General features: G+C 33.6%; 1 protein-coding gene across 1 annotated transcript; it reads left to right on the top strand.

The window, feature by feature from the left end:
• Nucleotides 1-11303: 11303 nt before the first annotated feature.
• On the top strand, nucleotides 11304-12568 carry LOC149541754 (auxin-responsive protein SAUR76-like). The gene has a single exon (XM_089796120.1). It carries the CDS (start codon nucleotides 11857-11859, stop codon nucleotides 12298-12300), a length of 444 nt encoding a protein of 147 aa, XP_089652246.1. The 5' UTR covers nucleotides 11304-11856; the 3' UTR covers nucleotides 12301-12568.
• The last annotated feature ends 801 nt before the right edge of the window (nucleotides 12569-13369 follow it).

The raw sequence follows: 13369 nt of genomic DNA, 5'->3' as shown, positions 1-13369 counted from the left end.
ACATCTAGGCTCATACCTATATATCCCATTACAATACCTCCTTGTCCCTCCTAAAATAGGGATTGAAGAATCCCACTCTCAAGAAAATAATCCTAACTCTTGATCTCACCTTCCTCAAAGAATTTCTCCCCAAGAGAATCTGAGACAACAAAAGGAGTAGCATTTCCCAATATGTTGGAAGACCCACCTGCACCCACCCCTTTAGTATTTTTGGTATTAACACAACTCTCATTTATTGCATAATCATTCCTTATGATATAGTTTGGAATACCCTTCTCAAAAAGATAAGGGCACCATGGTTCTTACCTCTCCATAGCCTACTCCATCCTTATCTCCTTACCAATTATCTTCTCCTTAATCCTCCATTCCTTCTTTCTAATCCCTTTACTATTCTCAATTTCCTTGATAGAGGGACAAGACTTTTCCATGTGTCCCACTTTCTTGCAATGAAAGTAAGCAAAGGGAATACTCTCAAAGTCCAACTTCTAAATCCTCTTTCTGAATTTAGATTGAATCTCTATAACTTATGGCATATCTTTTCCTTGCTCCACACCCACACAGATTCTTGCATATGCAAGCCTTTTTCTAGAGGCAATAATTGGGTCTATGGTAAGAAATTCTCCAAATGAATCTACAATGCCTTTAAAAAATCTTCATACCAAAACTCCTTTGGAAGTTTTGGCAATTGAACCCAAACTGAGGATTGCTTAAATAAAGATTCATTAAGATCTAGATTTTTCATCCACCTTTGGAGAGAAAGAGAAGCCTTCCCAATCACCCAAGGACCCCTACACAAAATATTTTCAAGGTCTGATATTGTATTCAATCTTCCTTACTTAATATGGAGTATTAGGAGTTGCATGAGGAGTGTACTACATGTTAGTCATCTCCCAAAAAGGTTCACCAATGCATCTCAAATGATAGTCCATGCAACTTTTCCAAAGAGATTGATTTATGCTATCAAATCTCAAACTATATTTCTTGTAAGCTACCATCTTGGATCACCTCAAGTGGTTAATCTTCCTTCAGAGGTGAAGCTATGATCCACTCAATGAAAATATGGAAAAAAACAATTGAGAGATCTGGGAGAGAAGGGGTGGGGGTGAATCAATAACCATGCTAACTTGAGAAATGTAAACTTATTCTTAGATCTAACAATTAAGCATAAGGCATAAATCAACACTTGAACATGAACAAACATAACACCAATATTTTTTGCCTAGAAACTTGGTTAAGAAAAAAAATTATGATGGGAATGAATCCAAATGACGATATACTCTTTAAGAAGTATTATACCATATTAAGAGTATTACAATGAGAATGCACATGCAATTAGGAAGAATACTTGGAGCTCACCAGTAAAAATAAATAGGCTTATTGTTAGAAGGAAGGCTTGCCACCTGTACAAGTAAACATCTGATCACATCCATAGATTACAAACTCTAGAATGGTGTTATCATCATGCCTAGATAAATTCCATTGAAACACAAATGCAACTTTTTTTCCCTACAGTTATTCACTACCTCTGAAGGATGCATACATTCAACTCACATACACATTCACATATCTCTCTCAGCTTCTCACATTCACACATGAATACAAGATCATTACTTTTATTTATACATGAAAAGTCATCCTTGAATACATTATCAAGGATGACTCAATAATTACCACCTAATTACAAGAATATAAGAATACTCAATTACAATATTAAATTTAGACCAAGCAATGTTGGCTAAGACATAACACAAAACAATATCTTTTACCTTAAACATGAAATACCTCTAAGAATTATGCCTCAAATATCCACAACAAACTATAATAATCTTGTTGGGAAAAACATGAAGAACACCAATATACTAACAAAAATTATAAAACACAAGCACAACAACCAATACAAGCCTCAAATACTAAATCTAAAAGATTCCATAGGCATTATGAATTACCACAACAATAGTACTAGTACAAATCACTAGAATTGTCAACATCACCACATCAAACCATGAGAACATTAATAAAAGTGATTGACAACCATGAAACTTTACTTGTGGAGCTTTGAACCATGAACCATTTCAATTGTAGACACAGTTGTAAGCATGATACTAGATCCATGAGGCAAGATATTATAATACAAAGCAATGTAGATCAAATTAGTGTCTCTTAATCACTACTAAACAACTAAAAAATCAATCACAATAACAATATCATAAATTGATCAAATCATCATGTATGCCTCTTAATTTTGAACTAAATCAAACAAAAATGATTCCCAACACACTCATTAATCCACAAACTTTGATATTCAATATACATGCTATATGATCAAAATAACTCAGTGAACTTCACTCCAATATTGTCATACACATAGGAATATGTTGACGTCAATGACAACACATCTCTTAAAAGAACCCAAAAATAATTCTCACAAACACATATTTGCATCTTCTTCCAACAACATGAACTTAGTTTTAATATACCTTTTCACACTTCCTCCAACTAGCACACATTGTTAGACTTGGTGCATCTTAGATGAACAATAGCTTAGTTGATGAACTAGTATTATGAACAATTTTTTATCTCTAACTTTTACCCATCTTGATAAAACATTTGAAATGTTAAAATATTTTTCTTGTGTACAACCTTACTTATCTTTCAAAGCACAATTCATAAAACCTCATCACTATATCTTTCAATACCACAACCAATAACAATATAACTAGGTGCACATATTATTTTTAAGTGATAAATCTTCAAAAATTAGTATATGCACTTCTAGGCAACAATAATTCTTCTAGATAATTAGGAGAAAATGATATGTTAGAAACTACAATTGGAACAATTGTTATGTTGTCACTGATGTCAAACCTTATTGGTGAGACAATTTTTTATCTAGTTTGAGTGTCATAACTATTGGATTGATGAAGATGATTTGAGAAGTTGGTCATAACAAAAGAATCTCGAGAAAAGGTTGAGTTATAAATAAGGAAACTACAAATGGTCACTTTATTAGTTAGACTTTGAAAAGATAAAGTGATTGTTTAATCATACTAAGAGAGAAGAAGAAAATTATACTGAAGTCCTGAAGAAGTGATCCAAGAAAGATCAAATGCATAGGCTTGATTGAGAAACAAAGTAGAAGATTAAGAAACTTGCAATACATGTCAAGTGATGCTAGTGTTGGTTGAGCCACAATAAGTGTTGAACAAAAATAGTGTTGACTGAGCATTGATATTGATCAAGTGACAATATATGTGTTGATCAAGAAATCTAGTAGCGACTGAGTAATCCAATGATGACCAAATGTCTGAACATAATGATTACTGAGGGAAAACATTTTAATAGTTTATGAGAAGTCATAATTTTCACCTAATAGATTTGATTTCTTGGGATATGGAAAGCATGTTGAAGATAAGGATGGACGATCTGAAAAATTTAAATCAAGGGAAACTTTCTTTGCACATTTCTATGCAAGAATTCAAAGAAAAGTTTGGAGAAGTTAGCAGAACAAAATGGAGACAAAATGTTAGAAGGATTTAATGAATTAGACCTAAACCTTAGATCTATGGTGATGTTTAAGTGGAAAAATATTAGAACTACCTATTTAAGGAGGTACAAGGGCTAACTTTCAATGTGGTTGAATGTGGGAGAAGTTGCTAAGGCTATTGACTAGTGAACTTAAGCAAAAGGTTGAGAAGAGTTGAGAAGAGGTGAAGAGTGATTAATTGAAGGGTTTCCAAGCGAATTAGAGATTGAGATGACAATGGAGGCTAGGATGTGAATCATTATTTGAGCCAAACTAAGATCTTTAATTACAAAGTGAGTTGTCTTTGTCAAATCAATTTTTTTTGTTACTTTCTAACCATTTTATTAGTAGTGAAATCCTTTAATCAAGGTTGATCTAATAGTGATATGTAAATCCTTTAATCAAGGTGGCATTCTAATAGAATGTTCTAAATTTATATAACAAGGCCACTCCTAATAGGGTGATTAAATTCTTTAACAAGGTCACATTTATTAGATTATTTTGTAACCTTTAACAGGGTTGGATCCTAATGGAACTCACTCCAAAAGAGTGAAAAGACATGGTACATGCTACCGGTGGTTTTTCCCAAATTGGGTTTCCACATTAAATTCTAGTGCAAAACTTGTGTGGATGTTATTTGTGATGATTTACTATTAATGTTTACATTTTGCAGGTCTGTTATAGTTAGTATAGTGGACTGCTAGTCAATGTTACTAAAAGTACATAGAGAATGAGCTAATGAATGATAAGATTTGAAGTTGTTTAAGTGTTTTTTTGTTCAATTGGTGCATCTGAACCTCAATTGATACATCTGGACCTTGGATAATTGATCCACCCCACCCTCGCCACTCTCAATTATCCTAAACATTCTAACAATTGGTGTTTGTAGTAAAATTTTTGAAGGTACTAGAAGCTAAAGATCACAATGTATAAAAAGGAGGTGCCAAGTTTGAACAAAGAGAACTACCTGTTGATATTAGATTGGTTTTGACAAATGAGTGTCCACACACTTAAGTCATTTACTTAGTTTATGCTGAACAAGTAGTACATGTCAAGCACAACATGTATATTATAGAGCATGCCGAGTCCATAGTGAGTACCAAGCCACTCATGTGTCGAGTCACTCAAGTGTCAAGTAGACAATGTATGTCAAGTGATTCATAAGCTAAGAAAGTAGTGTATGCTGAGTGATACAGATGTTGAGTCTTAGTATAAAAGATAGTATATGCTAAGCATCAAAGACTTTAGATGCCGAGTGAGAAAATTTTGTCATAGTTATTTGTGATGGCACAAACAACTATGTAAACCATTTTTGAGCTGACTAAAGATTAAATTACAATATTTTGGAGATAAGGAAGAATCTTAAGTTGGATTCCTAATGTAGTACATGCAACCAATTAGAAATGGGAAAGATTAAGTAGAAAAATGGATGAATCACGGTCGTGGATTCATACGTAACCCTAAGTCACCTATGTCTTCTTAAGGAGGAAAAACCCTAAACTATCTAGAGTGTGTGTAAGGTGTTGAGGGAGAGTATAGAGAAGTTTGCATGCACAAATAGAGCATTCATGGTGGCTAAGTAATTATGATCTGAGATTGTATTGTAGAATCACTTAAAGGAGACAGAGGAAGGAAATAGCATACAACAGGGAGACATCTGATCAAGAAGGATCAAGAAGACATCAGTTTAGAGGTGATCTATTATTAGAAAATCAAGTGCTAACCATAGGATCATTGTTGAATCATTCTAGCAGGTGAATCAATCAAATCTCTTAATAGAGTAGTCCTAACAGACTATATTTAAATCTTTTAATAGGGTGCTTACTTAATTGTGAGTTAAAGTCCTCTAGCAAGGCACACTTCTAATAGGGTGTTGAAATCCTTTAGCAAAGTGAGACCTAACAATCTTTGTAAGCCTTTAACAAGGCAAACCTTTCATAGGGTAGATCATATCTCATGATCAAAATATTGTAACCTTCATTGGATACACTTCATTACTATAGTAGTGAATATTTGTGGGTGTCATCCCCACCTCAATTTTACCTTCTCATTGGAGGGTTTCCGAGTAATCATATATCGTGTCATATGTGTGTGAATGTATAATTTCTTACATATTTTAGATGTACGTTCTTTACATGTTATTTCAGTATACACATTGAATGTATGCAAAGTTTACTTTTCCTATTGTAATTCCAACAATTGGTATAAGAGCTTTTTTCTTTGAAAGAAAAGCTTTGCATCTTTGAGGAAAGATCTTGGAAATGGAATCTACAAGTTGGGAAAGACTATTGAGAATCAAGAGATTGAAATACATCTCATTCTACATCAACTGAATGAAGCAAGAGAAGAACTAAAGAAATCCTTGAAGAGAAGGAAGGAAATTACTATTGTAGAGAATGACACACAATACAAAGAGATAGACACTACTAAGCTATTTGTTGATGGAGACTCCAATGAATTTGATGTTGTAATTGCAGATCTAATGGAAAAGAATAGAGCCCAAGTAGAAGTCAGAAATCTCAAGTTAGAGCAAGAATCACAAGCCATACTACTATTTGAGGTGACTAAACAAAAGAAGAAAGCCATGAAAGAAAAAGCTATGTTTGAAGAAGACAAAAGAATTTTGAGCAATAGATTGGAAGAGAAATCATCAAAAGTAACCAAGATTTCCAACATGTAATTGGATACTCTAAGTCAAATGATGAATGCCAACTATAAGCTGAATGTTAAGGACATTGAGATAACAACATTGAAGTTGTAGAACAAGCAGTTGTAGAGTGACCTAAAAAGGGAAAAGGATTTTGCTAAAAGTTTCAACAAGCAAGTGAAGCCATCAAATACTTTGAGAAATTATTGAGATCTCCTAGATCTAATAATGACACATCATGACTGGGATACACAAGTATTGGAGAAGGAGAATCACCCAAAAGTGTTGAAAAAAGGAGAAACAAAGGTAAGAACTCCAAACTTACTTTTGATAATTGTGGTAAGAAAGGACATACTGCTAATGTGCGCAAAAGCAAGACTACAGATTAGAATGTCAATCATAAGAGCATGGTTCATTGTCACAAGTACAACAAACAAGGTCATCAAACACATGAATGTAAAACCAAGACCATGCATACACAAAGATTTGAAAGATATCGCTACAATTGTCAGAAGCATGAACATAGCGCTTTTGAGTGCAAATCCAAAACCATGTGGTCGTCAAACATGCAAAAAAAGGTAAGGAATAATGGAAACTCTTATAATTGGGATTATAATACAAGATATGGCTGTCATTATTGTCAATAATATGGACATGTCCCTAAGAATTGTATTAGGACACACTTTAGAGGCGACTACAAAAGGTGGTTGAGTCAAACCACATGTTTTAGCTATTTGAAAATTGGTCACATCAGTAGATATTGTCCAACAAGGTCAAAGGCACCAAGTTGTGAATTTGACAAAGGCAAAGGCAAGACATATGTTGAAAATGTCAGAAACAAAATGAACAAGAAATGGAAGAAGAAAGATGATTACAACACATCAAATGGAGAAGGGATCACTTTGCCTAATGGGTCACGTGATCACACATCATCAAACTAAGCAATCAAGAGGTATGTGGGACCGATATTTAAAGGTTATATCATACATCAGTTCCAAAGGATTTAGTACTAAAAAGATTACATTAGCATGAAAAAAGATGCAAAATGTCATTGGGAATCCAAGTAAATTCTTTAAGTTTTTCATGTTACTACCAAGCATGAAAAGTTTCCTATATGTGCCGAGGCTAGAGGATGTCAAGCTAGCAGACTAGCTAGTTGATGTCAAGCTCGTAATGGTTGCCAAGTGAATAAAATGTTAATGGATACTGAGTGAGCGTGAAATTGGTTGATGCTGAGCTTATAGTTGTGTAAGCACTCAACATTAATTACATAGTTTCAAAGGGTATTTAATCAATTTTTAACTCATTGCACATCATTTCAAAATCAAGAAAGAGCAAGGAAATCAGAAGGTGATTTGGAAATCCATTCAAAGCAATTGCAGAAGGTTTGAGCAATGATTCATCACCAGTTCATCAGATTTTATAAGATGGTAGGAAATGTTACAACTACAAAATTGTTAGCATTGGTGACATGGAGATTAGGGAAGCATACAAAAAATTATGTGAGAATGGTGTGTTGAAAGAATAATTCAAAATTTTTGAGAGGAAAGGGTTAAATCATGCCCTAGATTTCTCGAATGTATTCAAGATCGAATGGATCAAGATAGTGCTTAACAAGATTCATGATGGTTCACTATGGCTGGACAATGGACCTATCAAGATAACCAAAAGGATAATCCATAGGGTTACTAATTATCAAACCCTAGATCGGCCTAAGACACTATGAAGTGACTCAAAAATGGTAATTGAGAAGAATACTAGAGTTGTATGGAACAAGAGAGGCATGATAATTGACACAATTACTGATCCATTAATAGAGTTTGTTTTAAGGTTTATTTCATACAAATTCTATCAACATAGAAAATTGAATAGTGTGCCCTATATAGAAATAGATGTTGGATATAAAATTGTTAAGAAAGATCACACATATGATCTTGCAGAGTTACAATAACAACAATTGATGGAGAACCTAGGAGCAGTAAGAAATACTAAGAGTGCACAATGCAAATTTGGTTCTATTTTGATATGTATATTATTTTATGTTCAAAACACTTTTCCTACTTTTGGCATAGTTGGTTGGAAGACAAACAGGTCAGTAGCAGTTCAAATTAGTGAATTCATTGAACAATTGGGTGAGAATTTTGAATCTCTGATGACAAGATATTTTGAGGACTTCAAATAATCAATGAAGAAGAGATTGAAATACCAGTATCTCTAGTAGAAAACCATTATGATGATGTATGTTTTCTAGTAGATGCTAACTATACATTTTTCCAAGCTACTAAACCAAGGGTGAGATGTTGAGACCCTTAGGATATTAAATAAATGTGGATGAGGCTTCTACAATTATAACAACTTTACTTGTAGAAGAGGTAGATAAAAATGCAAAAGCATTTGGAAATTATTAAATGGAAAAATCCAAAATCATAATGGAACTAAAGACTGCCTTAGTTATTAAGAAAAAGGATAAGGTAGTGAAGAAATTTAAAGCTAAATTTGGTGAGGGTGTTGAGTAGGAGGAAGAAGAAGAAGAAGAGGATGATGAAGAAGAAGACTCTCAGGGACAAGCACCACTTGCACTTACTCAAGAAATGCGAGAAAACCAAGAAGAGGAGGAGACTGAAGTTACTGAAGGTGTTGAGGGAGAAGAAGTCAAGGAAGCACCTACTCCTAATGGGAAAAATAAGAGGAAGGCTAAGACCCAACTAGTGACAAAAGCCAAGAAGGTAGCCAAGATGAGCTAGACCAAACCAACAACACCTACTACAAGGGCTAGTGTACATGCAATTGTACAAAAGGAAAAAGAAAAGACAAAACCTACAGAGTAGGGAGGTCAAGAGAAGAAAAAACCAAGAAGGAAATATGTTGCACAAGTTGAGCTTGATGAGGAGAAAACATAATCAAATGACAATACCCAATTCAAAGTGGTGAGTCACAATCCTCTATCAGACTTAGAAAATCTATGTGAAAATGTAAAGAATAGTGCAGACTTATCAAGATTCTCTAATGTAGAATTTGATAATCTTGGTAAAGTAGAGAAGAATCAAGTGGAGGAGGCTATCTATGCCATGATGGAAAAATTCATGACTACCCCACTATAGGTTGCCAACTCAATGCCCAAAATCTTATATGATAGAGTTGAGCAGAAATGACACTATTGTCTGAAATTGGAAAGATAGATAAGAGAGACATCTCTTGCACAAGTGATGCCTAAACTCAATAAGGCACAAATTGCTAAGGCTATGAAGAAATATGCAGTTAGGTTTGTACCTAAATATAGAGCCTTTAGCATTTTACAAAATAATATTGAAGATGTAGTTAAGAAGTCCACACCGATGTGGAAGGTAACATATGGGCTTGCTATAGTAAAGAAAGGAGAAGATGAACCCATAGAAGTTAAAGATGATGAAGAAGATGATAAAAATGATGACACTGTTTAGGGAGGAACTAAAATACAAATAGATACAAGGCAAGAGATGAGGCAGAGCAGCAAGAAAAACATAGTGTGAAAGACACACAATTGCCTAATGTTAGCCCCCAACATGTAACAGGTGAGAACACTGAAATAGTGATAATTAAGGATGTTTCTGATGTCACGGCTCAGAACATCAATCCCCTTACAAAGGAAGATCTGAAGAAGATACTTGATCAACCCACATTATTGGAAAAACTTTCTGATAATCTTGTATTGGTAAGTGTGGATGAATTGCAAAAATCAGTGACTAAAACAACCAAGGAATAGGTAAATACACAAGAACCACCTACTATCACCCCTTAAGTCACTCATGTACAACCTCTAGAGCAATACATTATCTTTTAAATAACAAGATTCTTACCTCCTATAGAGTTATCTATTTTACTATATAATTTATATTCGTATCTTTATATAATTCTTATAACTTTTATATTTATTTCTTGATTTTATATATAGAGGTTTTTACATCCACACAATCATTTTAGCTATCCATTGCACCACACAAGCCTTACATTGAACCTCTATCATTGGTGGTAATGCAAGTGAACAACAAGATACTTGCCTTCCTATAGAGCAATCCATTTTACTATTACCAACAAGATGCTCACTTCCTCTAGAATAATCTATTTTACTATATAATTTTGCATTTGTATCTTTATATAATCCATATAATTTTTATTTTTACTTTTTATTTTTATTATTTTATTTTTTTCATCCACAAAGTCTTTTTAGCTACCTTATACAAGGCACAAGTCTCATTTGGAACCTCTTTGAAGAGCAAAGGATCAAAGGGTATTCATTCTTCCAAATTTCTTTGGGCACAATCTCCAACTCATCCCTTCTGATGTCAAAGTCTTGCACTCAACAAGACTTGACCCTTGATAGACTCTTCAAGACCTCTCAATTTCACTGATAGACCAAAAGTCCTTATAATTTACTCATTATTCTAATAGATTTTGCATACTCATATATTATACGATTACTAAATATATTATATCTTAAACAATTCTTTACCAACATTCACACCTAGTCCTTTTATCTAATTCCAATATATTAAAAGTTAAAAAGACAAAATGAGCCTTTAAGAAACTAAGAGGAAATTTTGCAATTGTCCACTTCCTTCTAATTCTATTATATTAAAAGTTAAAAAGACAAAAGAACTTTTAAGAAATTAAAACAAAATTTTGCAATTGTACACTCCCTTTAAAGGTCAATGGCTAAATAGACATTTTTGATGAATAGTTCTTTTCTATTAATAAAAATATATTAAGATTAAAATTCACAAAAAAAAGGTCGGGGATACAAGATCACCCCACAAGAATTCACACGGCTGAAGCCAAAATCAGGAACTATTCATAAAAAAATCTCTATAAGAAGTAACCCATGAGACAACTAAAGCAGTGCCAACTGTGAAGGGTGCTGACAAGACCATTTTAAGTATTTTATAACTAAATAAAAATTATAACTATATTTTTTATTTTTTTAAAACTGTCGATCTCAAGGAACTTTTGATGCCATGCAAAGGGCATTATAGGCTCACCCCGTACCACCTTTTAATATCCGTATCTTTTCATCACATAGGACAACAAGCAATAGATTATCATTTGGACATTCAAAACAAGAATGATAACCTCAACAATGACTATAGCTATGTAATTTTAAACAATATCTGTCTAGCTATTACACAATAATTTCCCAATGATAAACATCAATCCAAAACAATGCCATCCAAGACAAGACTGGTGATGTCAGACAACTCTTCATTGGAGCAGCAGCCCATAGTTCTGAAACTTCTGTCTTGAAACCAATGCAAGTAGGTATTTTCAATTAATGAGTTGTTTATCTACATGACATAGGAATATTAACCAGCCATAGATCCACCTTAAGCAGCCGATTAAGATTGAAAAGAAACACTTCACTTCCCACCTATGAAAAGGCTGGAGTTTGGCATTAGCTGTATTTGCCATAGGATCCGCTGAAAATCAGATTTTGGAGTCTCAGCTGTGTAGAAGGCAGTTGTTTATATCCGGATTTAGGTTTAAAGAAAAGCCTTAGCTGGCTATTGGGCCCATTATTTTTGGCTGGCTTTCCTGCCCCTCCTTTCTCTGTCCATATTCTCAAACCATCTTTTACAAATCCAATCCTCATTGGATATTGTTGTTGCTCCCTCTGACATCCAATTCGTTGGATTTAAGATCTGTGAAGATCAAGATGATGGTGTCAAACAAAAGCATGGAAAAAATCAGAGCCATTGTGAAGAAATGGAGGAGGTTTGCTTGTTCTAAGGCAACTTCTGATACCCATAATCATGGCGTCCCTAACTCTGATCTTCCCGTTTCTTCATGGGAAGATACTGATAGAGGAGAACATTTGGATGAAGAAGTTGCTGTTCCAAGGGAGGATTCAGGGCCCAATGATTTTGTTCCTGTTTATGTTGGAAGAACAAGGAGGCGATATATAATCTCTTCTAAGAATCTAAATCATCCACTTTTGAGGATTCTCATCAAGAGATCAGAGGATGAAGATCATGGTGGATATAGAGTTGCATGTGAAGTTGTTCTTTTTGATCACCTGCTTTGGATGCTGAAAAATGAGGATCCTCTCCTTTCACAGACTGATTCTTTAGAAGAGCTTGTGGATTTTTATGCTTGCTGAGGAGGAGGAAGAATTTGGGCTTTTGTTTTGGCTACTTTAGGTAGTTTCAATGAGACATGCAGTTTATCTTGGATATGAAAGTGATATTATTATTAGATGGTATGACATAATGAAAATATTTTTGTTTAGACCCTCTGAGGGTGGATGATTTTTACTCACGAAAGCAGCAATATTGTTGGACAGATCATTGTTTGTCTGAAATGCTATGTAAGAATCTTGTTTGCCCTTATGGGTATTCATTTATATCAAAATAGAGCATTCCTGTGTATTTGGTAGGAATTTTTTAGTTTGCACTTCAAATAAATGTGATGATGTTTTTGAGGCACCATGCATGAGAAGGAAAAACTATTGGTTTGTAGATATAAGGCAGTATGAATGAGTTCAGGATGCTATGCAGATTTTTTAAATTTTTTTTTAAAAGTCTGGAATATATTATCCTAGAATAAAACTGAAGTATTACAGTACACAGAATGACAGTTTTGTGATGGACATATCTAATAATGAGTTTGAATTTTGTGCATTTAATTTGTTTTAATGTTTTTGTATAGTATTATATCTTTTTAAGGGATGTGATTCAAAATGTTTATGATAAAATTTATCTCTTCTGTTTAGATATTTTATCAACATTTATCTTAGCTGTTTAGATATTTTATCAACAGTAAGGAAAGTGATAGTATTCTTGGTATAACTAATGATAATCACCGCTTTTATCTTGGATCAAACTGTCTATCATCAGAAAGAAGTGTGCAAGATAAGAGAGCATAAGCTTTGGTCACTTCTTCGGAATGATGAATCATGTAGTTCGTGTCACTTCTTTATAATGATAAATCATATAGTTTAATCTAAAATGTTGATACACTGATTACTATAAATTATATATAAAATTCCGTCACAGACTCTGGAAATCATATGCCTGCAATTTCTCTTGGTGTTTACAATAATGGCCACAACAAATAAATGAAGAAGTCACATCATAATGAAATTTCTTTCATTGATAATCATACTCAAATCATTTTTTTATCTGGGCATTAGAGATCACAAACCAGATCCTTCCTTACAATCTCAAAAA

Source organism: Cupressus sempervirens, chromosome 8 (genome assembly GCF_028749045.1).
Source record: "Cupressus sempervirens isolate cs-2001-9-10 chromosome 8, ASM2874904v1, whole genome shotgun sequence".
Taxonomy (NCBI): Eukaryota; Viridiplantae; Streptophyta; class Pinopsida; order Cupressales; family Cupressaceae; genus Cupressus; species Cupressus sempervirens.
Note: the sequence above shows the minus strand (reverse complement) of the source record. Positions and strands in the feature narration are given on the sequence as shown.

Bases quoted from the DNA above. Each gene is read 5' to 3' on its own strand.
- LOC149541754 (XM_089796120.1), top strand. From the start codon at position 11,857: ATGATGGTGTCAAACAAAAGCATGGAAAAAATCAGAGCCATTGTGAAG.